Source organism: Perna viridis, chromosome 11, assembly GCF_037379345.1.
Source record: "Perna viridis isolate PV_CMFRI_1.1 ecotype Kerala chromosome 11, ASM3737934v1, whole genome shotgun sequence".
NCBI classification, from domain to species: domain Eukaryota; kingdom Metazoa; phylum Mollusca; class Bivalvia; order Mytilida; family Mytilidae; genus Perna; species Perna viridis.
The window spans coordinates 18,555,161-18,569,144 of record NC_142455.1 but is presented as its reverse complement, the minus strand read 5'-3'; the positions used below and the strand labels follow the sequence as shown (position 1 = coordinate 18,569,144).

Below are 13,984 nucleotides of genomic sequence, written 5' to 3'. Positions count from 1 at the left end.
TTTCATGAGACTATAAAACGGATCTCTATGAAGTATAATGGATATAATGATCAATTAGCATTTTCTTACCGTCTGTTTTACTCAACGTTTCACCGAACGACGCTGACCGATTCTGATTTACATTGTTGTACAGATGAATGTCTTCTTCCGTTAGATACTCTTCAGCTTCTGAAGTATCAATGAAATTTTCACACCGATAATTCATCTCTGTATTCCGCATTTGGTGCATCTGCTTTATGTCTTCCTTTGGTTTTTGAGTTCCGCCGATTCTGTTACTTTCACTAATTTGTTCGGCATCATACATTGCATGTGACCTTATATCTGTATTTGCGTTAAGTTTTATTTGCTGGGGACAATCCACAACTTCCAAGATTAAATTTGTATTTACAATACCATTCATTTGTTGTTGATTTTCATTTGAATTTTTATCAGAAGAAGCAGTTTTATATGTTTGATCTAATGTTCCAGAGCTTCCATTTGTATTCACCATCTGTATTGTGTGTTTGACAATATTCTTTCGTTTGACACTTTCATCTGCATCCACTATTCCGTGTATTTGTTTTTCGTCATACTCCAGTTTTGTGTTTCCAATTTTATTCATTTTAGGTGGAAAATCCTCTGTAATCGGGCTTATGCCTGTAATTGTATTTTGCCAACTTTGGTGATTGGATCCATCTTTTAGCTCAGAATTTTCATCAACATTATCAATTCGTGTGTGACAACTATTTTGTCCAGAACTTTCATTTGTATCTTCAATTTGATTTAATTGTGTGGGACGAGCATTTGGTTCAGCGCTCATATCAGGTTTTTCAATTAAAATTATTTGGATAGAACCATCATTTGATTCAGCACTCCTATCTGTATTTTCAATTTGGTACATGTGCATGGGTCTTTCTTTTGGCTCATAATTTTCATCAGTATTTTTCATTTGATTTTCATCAATTTGATTTATTTGTGCAAGACCACCCCTTGATTCAAAGGTTCCATTTATGTCCGCACTTTTCTCCACTGGTACAGGGATTCCAACTGAATCCTTAATTTGATATATTTGTGTTGCTCCATTCTTTGGTTCAGAGTTTCCATCTGTATTCCAAATAAGATTTCTTATTTGAATACCATTATTTTGCTCATCAGCATAATTAATGAGATTATTTTTCTTCAGACTATCTTTTAATCCTGGTCCCTCAACCATTTTTTCCCTTTGATTTTTTTGCTGTACATCATCTGCTTTATTGCTTAAAACTGTAATTGCAGTTTGCTGAATACTTTTCTTTTGATTTTGACTTTTATCTTTTTGTTTCTTCTTCTGTGATTGCTCAACTTAAAAAAAAAGTAAACAAAAATAAAAAGGATAGTAATATATAGAAGATGATGATGCTGCTGTTACATCAAATTTGATATCGGTAATCCGCCTCTTATCAACGCAAATATGAATTTCAGGTATCTGTATACCTTCTATTTAGAAATAAATTTTGTGTTACTTTTAATTATCTTTCATCCTTTTTTTACTTCTTGTTCATATGTGAGTTGATTTTACTACTAACATAGCATTGTTGACAACAAAGACTTTATTTAATGTAAAAATGGAATTTTTTTTATCCTTCCCCTACATTTCTGCAGTAAATACTTAACAATAAAGTTTATGACAGCAAAGAAAAAATCAGGAAGAAACACACACACACACACACACACACACACAAAATAACTATATTCGTCAAAGTCAAGGAGACTTAATTGTGATCTCGTACCTATTAATGAAACATCAATCACTTTCCCCGTTTTGTACTAAAATAACCTAGAGTTATAGTGATATACGCATGTGCCCTAAGGGTTATTGATGTTTGAACTGTGAACACCATTTAAACTCATGAGAAACAAAACTTATTGAGGAATTAAATAACATTGTGTAAGTGGAATGTGAAGCAAAAACTCCGGGATCTCATCCTGAAAAGATAAAATGTGTGGAATTTCAAAACCTCAAATATAGCCACAGCCGTTTGGTGTTATTTGAAACCGGTAACGTTTCCTTAATGAATGCAACATTAAGAAGTCGGGTATACGATTTGCCTTTGTTCCCGCAAGCTGTTCCGTTCAGCTTCAACCATCAATAAACTTTACTGGGATGATATCAAAAAGCAGTTTCACCTCCCGTATATATATGAGTTTGCTAAGCGTCTGTAATATCGAAAGGATGGCGATGAGCATGCCCATGTAAAGTTAGACTTGCGTGCAACTGTTGTTAAATCCATGCTTGCGAAATAAATAATTGAAAATTTGAAAAAAAGACTGACTTTACAAAACGTTCATTTGAATCAGTTGGAATCCTTGTCTTAGCCTCTTGTGTAACTGTTTACTGGTGCATGCACAGAGACGTATTTGTGAATGGAATCATAAATGTTTTGCACTAAAATTATATTTAAATTGGTTTGATTGTCAACATTAGAATATGAGAGTTTACAACTACCATAAAAATTAAGCAACACTTTCGGCGACCATCGATTCGAAAACCAAACTTTTCGAGTTGGGGTTACTTCTGCGGACATTTTACAGGCTAGAAATTAGCGAAAACAATCCCAACGCAAACAATTTCTACTTTTACATTACATTAAACTAAAATGTCGACCAGTTTGAATCTTGTTTTTCAACAATGCCGCGCTGGTGATAGCATTATTAAGAAAACTGTTTTGTCTGAGTAATTGTGATGGTGAGAGAAATGGCTTACTCTCTAACAAACAAGAGCATCTCACCGGTCTGTTTCTAACTGGTAATGAATCTACCTTGGTTTTGATGTCAGAAAATCACCAAATCTATAAAACGTACCATGCAACAATTCGTCGCTGTCGATCTTCAGCAGTTTCACATAACATGGCTTCACCTACAGAAGTATGATTCACTTTTGATATTAATGATACGGATGTAGAAGTACACGTGCCCTTTCATACATAACATTTGTAAAATAGAAATTGTCTGAAATTGCCCAAACTTGCTTGAGAAAAGCTAATGTTTCCCTTTTTTCATCGCTTTGAATTTGCTTTCTGATTATATGTCTGGTGATTAAAGTCTCAGCTAGTATATTTTGTAAAAGTTAACAAGGCATAGAAAGGAGAAGACAAGAAACAGAATAAATAAGTTCGTAGTAATTGTTTTAAGTCGCCTTTGAGAAATTCTGTAACTGTCAAGTTTATTGGGAAGTGATCAAATTTGTGAATATTATAAGAAAAGCAGAGAATGATAACCTAACCTGTGCATCTGACCATATTTAAAGCTTTATTAGTTGTTCATTTATTGTTTGTTTTGTGTCTATTGTATATATTTTTTTATTTCATGTCCTTCTTGTGTGTGTCTATTTTCATTTGTAATAACAAATATGATATTATTGGTTATCGAATCGAATAAGATTTCCCTTTGAATTCTGCTTCCCTTATTTGCTCTTTCGAATGATCAACTGACAAACTATTCACCTTTGTTGGGTCAAGAACTGTGCTACTCTATTTTCATTATGTATCAAGAATGGTCACTTTGTTTATATGTATACATAAATTGATTTAAATTTTGGTACAAGCACATACATGTGATAAGCATCACCGTTCAACTACAATATGCACTTACCACTACAGAAGTTTGCTCCTTCTTTTTCAATCTTTGTGCAATCTCCTTGGTCAATGAGATGTTTCGAGTGTGTCTTTGCTGTAAATAAAAGAGAATTTTTTTGTATTTGTTCTACAGAGCATAAAGAATTTAGTTTGTTTGTTTGTTGGGGTTTAACGTCCGAGCAGCAATATTTTAGCTATATTCAGACGATAAACATGAAATTGATGATAAAATGAACATTAAAAAATGATCAAATGAAAAAGGGATGGGACACAAGGACAATGGGGTCGATAAATTTTGATTGCCACTGGAAATAGGGGGAAATGGGTAGGGTCGGGCAATTTAGCCTCCTGTGGCGGAACCCTATGGTTCCTACTCCGGGAGAATACCACAGTAGAGTCCTTTAACGTGCGAGGAACTTGGCATCTTTCCCAACACGGTGCACCACTATGGTTTGCGGTCAGGTTTTCAGTATTATAGCCTGACAACCCCAGCATGTAAGACGCCAGGGGTACCCCATTCCACCACCTGGGGCACACATTCCAGTTGCTCTGTGGGCAGAGCGCCCTAGCCCCTGGCTAGGGTTCTGAGCACTATTTAGTCGCCTTCTACGACAAGCTTAGCGCTGCTGCAGGCCTATTCTTTTGACACCCGAACCTGCACGGGTCATAAAGAATTTAGAAAATGTAGATTATTATCACTAAATGCATCCATTCCCGGCGGCACTAAACCACTGAATTTAATTCATTCAACTTTACGCAAATTTGCAATTTCTTAACCTAATAAGTTAGATAGAGTCATGAAGGTAAATGGTAAAAAGTATCCAATATCTGTCGTTTATACTAATCATATAAACAATGATGTTCCTGCTCTTGGAATCATTTAATTATTAATCAAAGGGTTAACCGATTTTTTACTGAGATCTTGATCTTCAGCTAGATATCGGTGGAAAGTTCCAAGGCTTCAAAATGAAAAAATAAACATTGAAAAAAAAGGGTTTTCATAGATTTTCATTAAATTTGTATGTAGTATTGCAGTCTATAGTATGAATAGCATTATTGTAGCTAGTCTTTGACACTCCCTCCAATGTATTATTACTTGTATAATATGAATTATATAATATGTATGTCCTATCATATTCGCACGCGTTCTATGTGTGGTATAGTAATAGCTACATACAAATTTGTTACACAGTTCAGCAAGTTTCTCTGACGAAATTACGAATACCAAGAACAGTTACTTACATTCAGTTAATCAGTTTGTTATAATCCACGTTTTTTTAATTAATATAATGTACACGTACACGTACTTCATTTTATCAGTATAAGGCACGTGTACGACAATTTCCACATCCATTGTCGAATCTTTATTCAAAACCAACGATGTGTGACATAGAAGTCGGGAATTTTAAAAGTTCACTTAAACGATCGTGTCAAGTATTCAGTTTGGAGTTCATTGATTTATAATTATCGAGGTGCATGTGGCTGATACTTGCAATAGATAAATTGTGATATTATACAAGATATAGAATATTTTATTAAAAAAATGGGAGTTTTTCTTTGTCTTCAATCAATCCCTGGGTGTGAAAGGTGTAAGATATCAGGGAACCTTTACAGGGGCGGATTCAGGATTTTATATTAGGGGGCGCACAGTTAAAATTTATTTGAGGTTAAATTTTTGAACTATTCTTCTAAAGTGGGTGCAATGTAGATATCTTTTGTGGATAAATTAGCGAGAAATTAAGGTTTCCGCCTAAAACCGCCTAAATCTACCCCTGACAACCCATGCTTTGCAAAATTTTAGGGGGGGGCGCACGCCCGACACGTCCTCGCCTGAATCCGCCCCTTGCTTTATATAGCTACCCTGGGCTAAGGGGAGTTTACTGTATTGCAGGATTTGTATATAAACTGTATCTGAATCTTTAAAAAAAAGAATTCAACGACACGACCAAAACCTGAGGGAAGCAAAACAAAAACATACTGAAACACCTATACACAACAGAATGCGCCACGATTATATTTAAAAACTGAATGAAACAGGCAATAATGCATTTGTAATTCTAATTCCAACAAAATATAAGAGACACCAAGTGCTTTGGAAGGGTTAGCATGTATTGTCATGCCATTGACACCGATATATTGCTAGTCGAGTGAAACAAAGCTGTTATAAATGTCAAGCGTGGTGAAAAAAAAAAAAAAACAATGGAAGTACTGCTAAAAGCGAGAGATTTCTCCGAACCCTTGGAATAGAAAAGCGCGTTATGCATCTATATACAAACAAAATTGAAGCAACACTCAGAAATGAAGTAGTGTTAATGAAAAGTCTTTAAAGATTTAAATTTCTTTGGGTGACTTTTTTCATCAATGATAGTAAAGTTTAGTGCATATTTTCTAGCTTCAAACACTTATATAACAAAGTTAAAACTACCGAGTTAAAACATCTAGTCTGTATTAACTTGAAGACTTCCACCTCTTGATCCAAAACAACAAAAAAGATATTTGAAAGAGTAAATACTTAATGTCAGATGGGGAAAATCATCCCTTTTGATATGCACAAACATTACATTAAATGTAGTACTTTAATCCTATTCCACAAGACTTTCTGTATTAATATTAAATCAAATGAATAAATCTACATTCTCAACTTCTCACTATCCAACTGATGATACTTTACGGCAGATTAATAGTAAATAAGTATTTCATATATCAGTATTACGTTTTTGAAGAAGATATTCTATTAAAGTGGTGAACAGTTTCTTACATGGTCAATAAATACTATTTCTGGAATTTATTTATTTATAATATTATGTTATAAACTGTTCCAATTGAGTTAATTACGCCAAACAAAAATATGTGTGTGTCCTGTTTCAAGTCTGAAAAAATAGGGTTGGTAGGTTGGTTTTTCTTTTTTTTTCCTTTTTTTAAATGAAAATAATAGCCACTGTATGTCTAAATACAAACAAATACCAGTTTTGTACATTGTCAATTTCGATATGCTGTTCATGTGTTTTAAGGAGTAACCGCTCATCAGCAGCATTAAAATCAAATGTATAGGAAGATCAAAATTGTACTCCTATTTGATTTTGGAATCATTATACTAAATGCCGTCAGTACAATAGGCTCAGGAATCCCACTTTGTTCACCGATTTTCCCGCCAAAAAGTGAAGCGAATGTCATCCATTTTCTTTTATCAATTCTTGCATTTCGAAGTGTTTTAGACACTTTCTGATGGGACAAGCATTGTTAATTGGATTTAATTTATTCTGTTAAAAGGTAAATCTGATTCTGATTGTATCATATAGTTTAAAAGGGCCATGAAACCTCTATGTAGCTACGTGCACATGGCCATGATTGTGTTTACCTTTGACCAGATTATGAGAGTAGATTATCTTAATAATATATTGACTTCAGATTGACATCTCCTGTAATGATATTGTGAGTCACGATCACCTGGTCTAATTACATTTGATGGCTTCAGTCGTAAATTGGTTTTGTTCATTCAACTCTGATCAGATATCACCACAATCGTTTAATTAGAGAGAATATGTGTTACTGTCAAACTTTCTGTCAGTTTTAATATACAAAACCTAGGCGCAGAGAAAACCGCCAACAGGTTATTTTTATTGACAGATCTAATAGAAATCGCGAATTGCGACATTGGCGTAACCCTAATCCGTATCCGTTTCAATGCCAATATTGATTGTAGGGAACGTAATATAAGTACTTCATTATTATGGTAAACATTAGCTCTGAAATTTATGATTTTTGCCGAAAAAAATGCTAGGGTCGGCAATTCGCTTTACACAACAGGGTCGGTAGGGAAACCGGAAACACACTTATTTTTTTTTTTTTTTTTGGCCTAATGCGTGCATTAAATGAAAGTGAAAGTTGAAAATTGTGCCTATATAAAAATTTTTCTTTTGAATTTAATTTAATACAAATTATCAAATGCATGTATTGCCAATGACAATTTAGTTTACAAATGTTATTGCGCCATTATAAGGTCAAATACATTTTCGTCACACATACAGGCATCTGACAATTGTTACTTACACATATGTTTTTGTTTTAGAGAATCCATAAGTAAACATTTTATACAAATTGGAATACATGTTTTAACACTATAGTTATAATATTTTACAGAATGTTCATTTTTTATGCTTATTAAAAAAAAATCGCAAATTTCGTTCGACCGTGATAAGCAAAAACAAAAATTTGGTAATACTCAATGCCAGAACAATTTATTTGGATAAACCATACCTGAAAAAAAAGTCAAATATGTCTCTAAATTAATGCACCATAGATTAGAAAATTTAAAGCGTAACAAAGCCACATTTAAGGAGATTCCTAACTCCCAATAAAAATACCTTTCCTTTGTAACGTACATAAAACATGCTGAATAACTCATAACGTTGAAAAAAATGTATAAATAATATGACAAATTAGTTTAAGTATTAGACTGAGAACTTACCATCATTCGTCCTTTTCCGATGAATCTAACTTAGCTCTTTTATGTTATATTTATTATGCAATCAGATGTCTTTTGATTGGATACAGTTTAATTTTCCTCTATGGGCGTGTACAAATACAACTAGTTGATATAATATTTGCTCTATCAGTTTAACATGATAAATTTTACGTAGCTAAAAGAAATGTCAAAACATCATTATACTACCGCAAACTTATTAGGGGGGCACGTATCCGTCTCACCGTACGTCTGTTCACATACTTTATAAGATCATCTCTTCTTAAATGCTTGATGGAATTTTGATGAAACTATCAGGGGTGGATCCAGGATTTTAGATTGGGGGCGCACAGATCAAATTTCACCGAGCGGAGAGAGATGAAAAATGTTTTTAAGGTTAAATTTTTGAAATATTCTTCTAGAGTAGGTGCAATATAGATATTTTTGAGATAACAAAAGCGAGAAAGTTTTAACCTAAAACCGCCTAAATCTACCCTGACAACCCATGCTTTGCAAATTTTAGGGGACGCACACCCGCCACGCCCCGCCTGAATCCACCCCTGACTATACATAAAGTATACCATATGCAGATGTACATAAAACAATGGCTCTTCGTTACCATTCAAGGGGATATCAGGACTTTGTATGTAACTGCGGGGTAAACCTTTTTTATCCGTTATGGCGTATTTTCCGGCAAAACAAAGGAATGTTTGAAATACAAAGACCAAATATTTAAAACCTTTCTTCCCGAAATCGGTATATAAAAATATTGTGAAAATTTTACCAGCAAATGTGGTGAAAAAACTATTATGTTGCTTAGAATTTGGCTACCTATAATATTACAACAATTATCACACGCCTAAACTTTTGAAAGGAAATTGATGGTAATAAATGTTGAAGTTCAGCAACTTCTTCTTTTATAATAGGGTGTTAATAAATCTAACAGATTAATAGGTGTCAAATTGTGCATAATGACAGAAATTTCCTTTCAAGTATCAAAATCTATGAAAATATTAACAATTTCACTTTTATTAAATGTTAGAAAGTCCCCCCCCACAAAAATAGTTAAGTTGATAAACTGATACAATACTCATAAAAGGCACACCATGTATTGTAACCCATTAATTGGAAGTGCTGGGGTAGTACAAGAATTAGATGGTAGAGAGGATATGCAGGAAGAAATAACAGAAGAGTAATAACCAGGTATTTATATATTTTGTAGGGTTCGAACTTAAAAGACTCCTAAATAATAGGTCGGAGAATCAACCTCAGTTATGACACTGGATGTCTGAGGGTGTGCCACCCAGAATTCATTACTGTAATTATGGCGATACGGGCCCACCTAAACTATTAAAATACGGGAAAATACCTAAAAGTGATGTAAACCCGGAACACAAGCTTTGAAAGATATCCGAAAATATCTTCGGATACGCTCTTATGAAAATGCCTTCCAAAGAGAAAGAAATAATGATAAGATTTGGAGAATTTAGAATACAGGATTCTGCCGCCGACGCTATAAAAGAAAGTGCTGAAACCTATATCACTTCAATATTATCAAACGCTAACGTGTGTTATATTCATGGTAAAAGAATACAATATTAGTCAAAGATATACAGCTTGCCCGAAGACTTATGATGGATTATTATTTGCTATTATCAGATTATTATTGGTTGTAATAGAAGTGATATAGCAGTGTCAGTAAAGAGTACAGATACAGTTCCACCAGCGCCACGACACGAAAAAAAGAACAAAGAAAAGAAAAATAAATACTCCTTCCAAAAAACCAGTGAAGAAAAGACTTTTTATATCAGGTAACTATTATTTATCATTATTATTATTTTTTTTTAGCAAAAATGCCTGTCAAGAAAAATTTCTCTCGGATGCGTCTTCATTTACACTCCCTGTTGTACCATCATAAACACAGTTGATATTGCTAAATACGGAGATTATGATGACGATAGAAGGCACGCAATCCGTACCAACTGGGAAAATTGAAATTGACAAAAAGTAGCAGAGCTCATCATGTAGATTTTGAATCATCATTGAACTATGACAGAATGTTTAAAATTATTATTATTGTAAATTGAGCGTTGACAGATATAAAAGCGCTGTCAGTTTTGGTGTTAAAGATGGTGTAGTACAAATATTACACAACACCACCAGATCCAAACTTCCCTGAATTGAATTGGATCTACACAGGAAAGGAAAATTACTTGCACCATAAGGCTGGTGCTGATTTATATACATCCGCAGAACACCAACCAACAAAGTTGCAAGCCAAAAAATCATTCCAGATCAAAATTACAAAAATGATATACATAGACAGAGAGTCAAATATGAAACCTATTTTAACAAAAGTAAAGGTGTCCGTCAAACAGAATGAAGTTCACGAGGCTTACGATCCGGATGAAATATCTTTCGGGATACTCCAAAACATGACACTTAGTCATTACATGTCAGGAGATATTATACTCAGGAAATGGTGGACACCAGTGGCTTTATATTTATATTGGAAAGAATATACAAAACAGCGCAAACTGAATTTATAGGTATATGTAAGACAACTGCACTAGTAGGCCATATATTTACTGAAACGGCCAAAATTTTTTCAGTATAAGTCACTTGTTCAGTGCCTATTCAGTGTGTTTTACCCGTTCGTGTTCAGTGTTTTAAGTATACCGTTCAGTATGTTCAGTAGCTTTTCATTAATGTTCAGTAATTGAGTTCAGTACGATACAAGAGCCTGTTCAGTGTAACTTGGTATAAGAAAATAATATCTTTGTTATATCCCTTTGGCCTCCAATTAGATAATACATACTGTGTATATGCATTCAAAGTTACATTTGCCAGCTACACAAACAACTTGTTTGTTAATATTTTGTTTTTGTGCTTGTTTGTTTTTGTCTATATTTTATTTTTATTTGTATTTTTAATTCTATCTACTTTTGTTTTTTGTTTAATTGTTATTTAATTGGAATGCCGAATAATCTCAAAGATATTCCGCGTGCAGTCATTTAAGATATAATTAATTGAAATTCATTACAATATCATGGTTTTGATTTCTTTAAAAAATGATGATTTATTTCAAACGTTAACTAGACGTATTAAATCGTAAATGTACATGTGCAGGTACTGTTCTCGAAATGTCTGAATTGAATTCTTTAATATCATTTTATTTTACGTACTGAATGTATGCAGTGAATTTATGGCGCCACGCCGATTTTGTTTTTAACATGTGACTGCCGAGCCATGCGAAGATAAAAGAAGCCGCCCACTCTACCAATAATAAAGCCTTACATATAAACAGATTTGCAATACAAAGGTTATAATATTATTAAAATCAATTAGATAAAATTTTGTGCTGAGCCCCTTGTTCACTTTAATTTTAAAAGATCTGTTAGTAACTTTTGTTTAATTTGAGTTTATGTTTGCGGTTCTCCGAGGAACCCTGCCACCCTGTACATTTATAAAATAAGTGCGTTTTAGTTTAACTTACCAGAACAGGTTCTTTCAAGTATCTATCTAATTATGATTATTGAATTTTGTTCAAATATTTACAAATGTAGCTCTAGATAGACCTACATTACTTAGAATGCACGAGAAAAATAAATGTAACCCAACGTTAATTAGCTATGCAAAATGATTAAATCATTGGTCTACGTATTGCACTATTCAATATTCCAAGATAATGGTTTATTGCTCATGGACATATTTTCAAATACTACACATACATTTAAAATTATTTTTTTTTATAGACAGAAAATATCTGTAGGTTCTTTCCTTGCAAGCATAGGGTCACATTATACTCTAATTAACACTTCTTCGTCACCTTAATTTGCTTTCCAAATTGTCGAAAATTAAAGTCAAGATAATTAATTTTCTAAGGGCTTTGAAATCATTTGTTATTTAAACATTTCCCTCCCCTTCATGTTTTTTTTATTTAATAATAGAAATAAAACATCAAACCGAATTTCAAAGTCGAGCAACAACGTACCGCTAATCAACGAAAGTCTACAACGTCGTGGTTACAGACCGTTACTAATGTTATTGCCGAGAAGACTTGAATGTTTTTTTTTAATGAATTTAGTATCGCAAGCACTGCCCATTTTTATTACTGTATTTTATTTTGAGAAAACATATTTATGTCGGTCTTCGTGCACTAAGATCGGTCTTTGCAGTGTTTAGCTGAACCCGCAATCAACGACACAACAATTACATAATTACTTAGAACAGGTTCATATAGAAGTCTATAACTATATAGAAGAAATTGCACAAAAGACTAAATAGTGAATGTTTCAATGACTATTATTATATAAATAACCTTTCCAATGGTATTACTTTTACTTCAGAAAAATGTCATATGGGGCTTAGTGCTACTTTTAAGGTCTTAGTGCACTAAGACCGGTTTTGCAGTGTTTAGACGGACCGTAAAATTGCTGTGTAATTTAACTTTCGAAAACTAAGGCCTAATGGATTCCCCAATTACATGTAACGCGTGTCATATGGTTTTGACTAATTTTCCACTGCACATCTCTGTTATAAATAAATACTGTACTATAAATTAATGTTCAATTTGAAAAAAAACATTAAGTTTTAATGTTTATATGCATGTACAACCAACTAAATGTTACCTTATAAATTTGCGTGATGATAATCCATTTCAAATATATTGACATGCCCTTTTGATTTGAAATAATAAACCTGTCGTGTAACGTTTTAAAATGACTTTATTCAGTTGGGAAAAATATCGATATGTTATCTTTTTTTCAGCTAGGTTAACACTCTCTTTAAAAAAAAACAACAACTACTGAATTATTTATATATATTTTATTATTATAGGCTTCTATCAGACTACGGAACCGTTGGCATTTTCGAATTATTCATTTATCTCAATTGGTTTTGTTTCTCATAAATATATATATATATCTATATATAAATATAATAAGTTTTCCTTTATTTATTGATTAATTTGTTAGTTTATTTATTTATATATTTATTTATCTGACTGTAATAAAGAAAATAAGAAAAAAATAATTATGATTTAGAGCCCAACAAATATAGCCGTCATTACAAGACCCTTAGTAACTACACTAATTTGCACTTTAAAATAAGTTTAATTTAAGGGAGGTAACTCAATTTGATTTAATGTCTAATTCTAGTATAAATATATTGTTAGTCATGTGCACATAGAAATACAAGACATAAACTTATTTTCCCTTGACAGAAAGTAATGAACACTCTTAACACTACTGAATCAATGTTGAGTAAAGGTACTTAATTACTAAAATTGCTCTTGACAACTCTTAACGACAGATACTGAATTTGCACTGAAAAGGCACTGAAACTCTTAAAACAACTGAAATTAAATTTGTTAAGAGTTTTCAGTAGATGTTTAGTAGGAAATGGCCAATTCAGTAAAAAAATTCTACTAGTGCTGATGTACAATTGTACATTACATTAATTAATGGACAAATGTACCAGGTTAATGCATTCGACACACCCTAAGCTAAAGTACACCATCTTATATCATCTGTTGTTGAAATACTTTATCATTCTCTCGAACCTTACGAACACGCACAAGTTTTAAATGAAAATATGATTACTTCTATGTATGGCAACTACTTGCATGAATCCAAAACAGAAGACACCAACAAGGTTCCATACAATATTGCAGTTCATCCCTTTTTGTCTGGAGCCATAGCTGGTTGGTCAGAAATTTGGGACTAGAACAAAAATAATGAAACTTCTATCATGTAACAACAAAAACAAACTGTTATGTGAAAGAGTAATCAAGGGAACCAAGATTATAGCAGTAATAAAAAAAAATGTAATCCAGGGACAAAGACCAGACAAGGAACTCAGGCATACACAACAAAGAACATAGAGTAACTAAAATAATACATACAAAGTAACAAAAGCAAATGAGCAA

General features: G+C 32.9%; 1 protein-coding gene across 1 annotated transcript; it reads right to left on the bottom strand.

The window, feature by feature from the left end:
• Positions 1–25: 25 nt before the first annotated feature.
• Positions 26–4,939, bottom strand: LOC148603212 (uncharacterized). Its single transcript, XM_088553368.1, has 4 exons — positions 4,836–4,939; positions 3,610–3,687; positions 2,821–2,875; positions 26–1,320 (listed from the first exon to the last, which is right to left on the bottom strand). Exon 4 carries the CDS (start codon positions 1,190–1,192, stop codon positions 26–28), a length of 1,167 nt encoding a protein of 388 aa, XP_088409494.1. The 5' UTR covers positions 1,193–1,320; positions 2,821–2,875; positions 3,610–3,687; positions 4,836–4,939.
• Positions 4,940–13,984: the final 9,045 nt, after the last annotated feature.

Coding starts and splice junctions, on each gene's coding strand:
- LOC148603212 (XM_088553368.1), bottom strand. CDS start 1,192: ATGGTTGAGGGACCAGGATTAAAAGATAGTCTGAAGAAAAATAATCTC.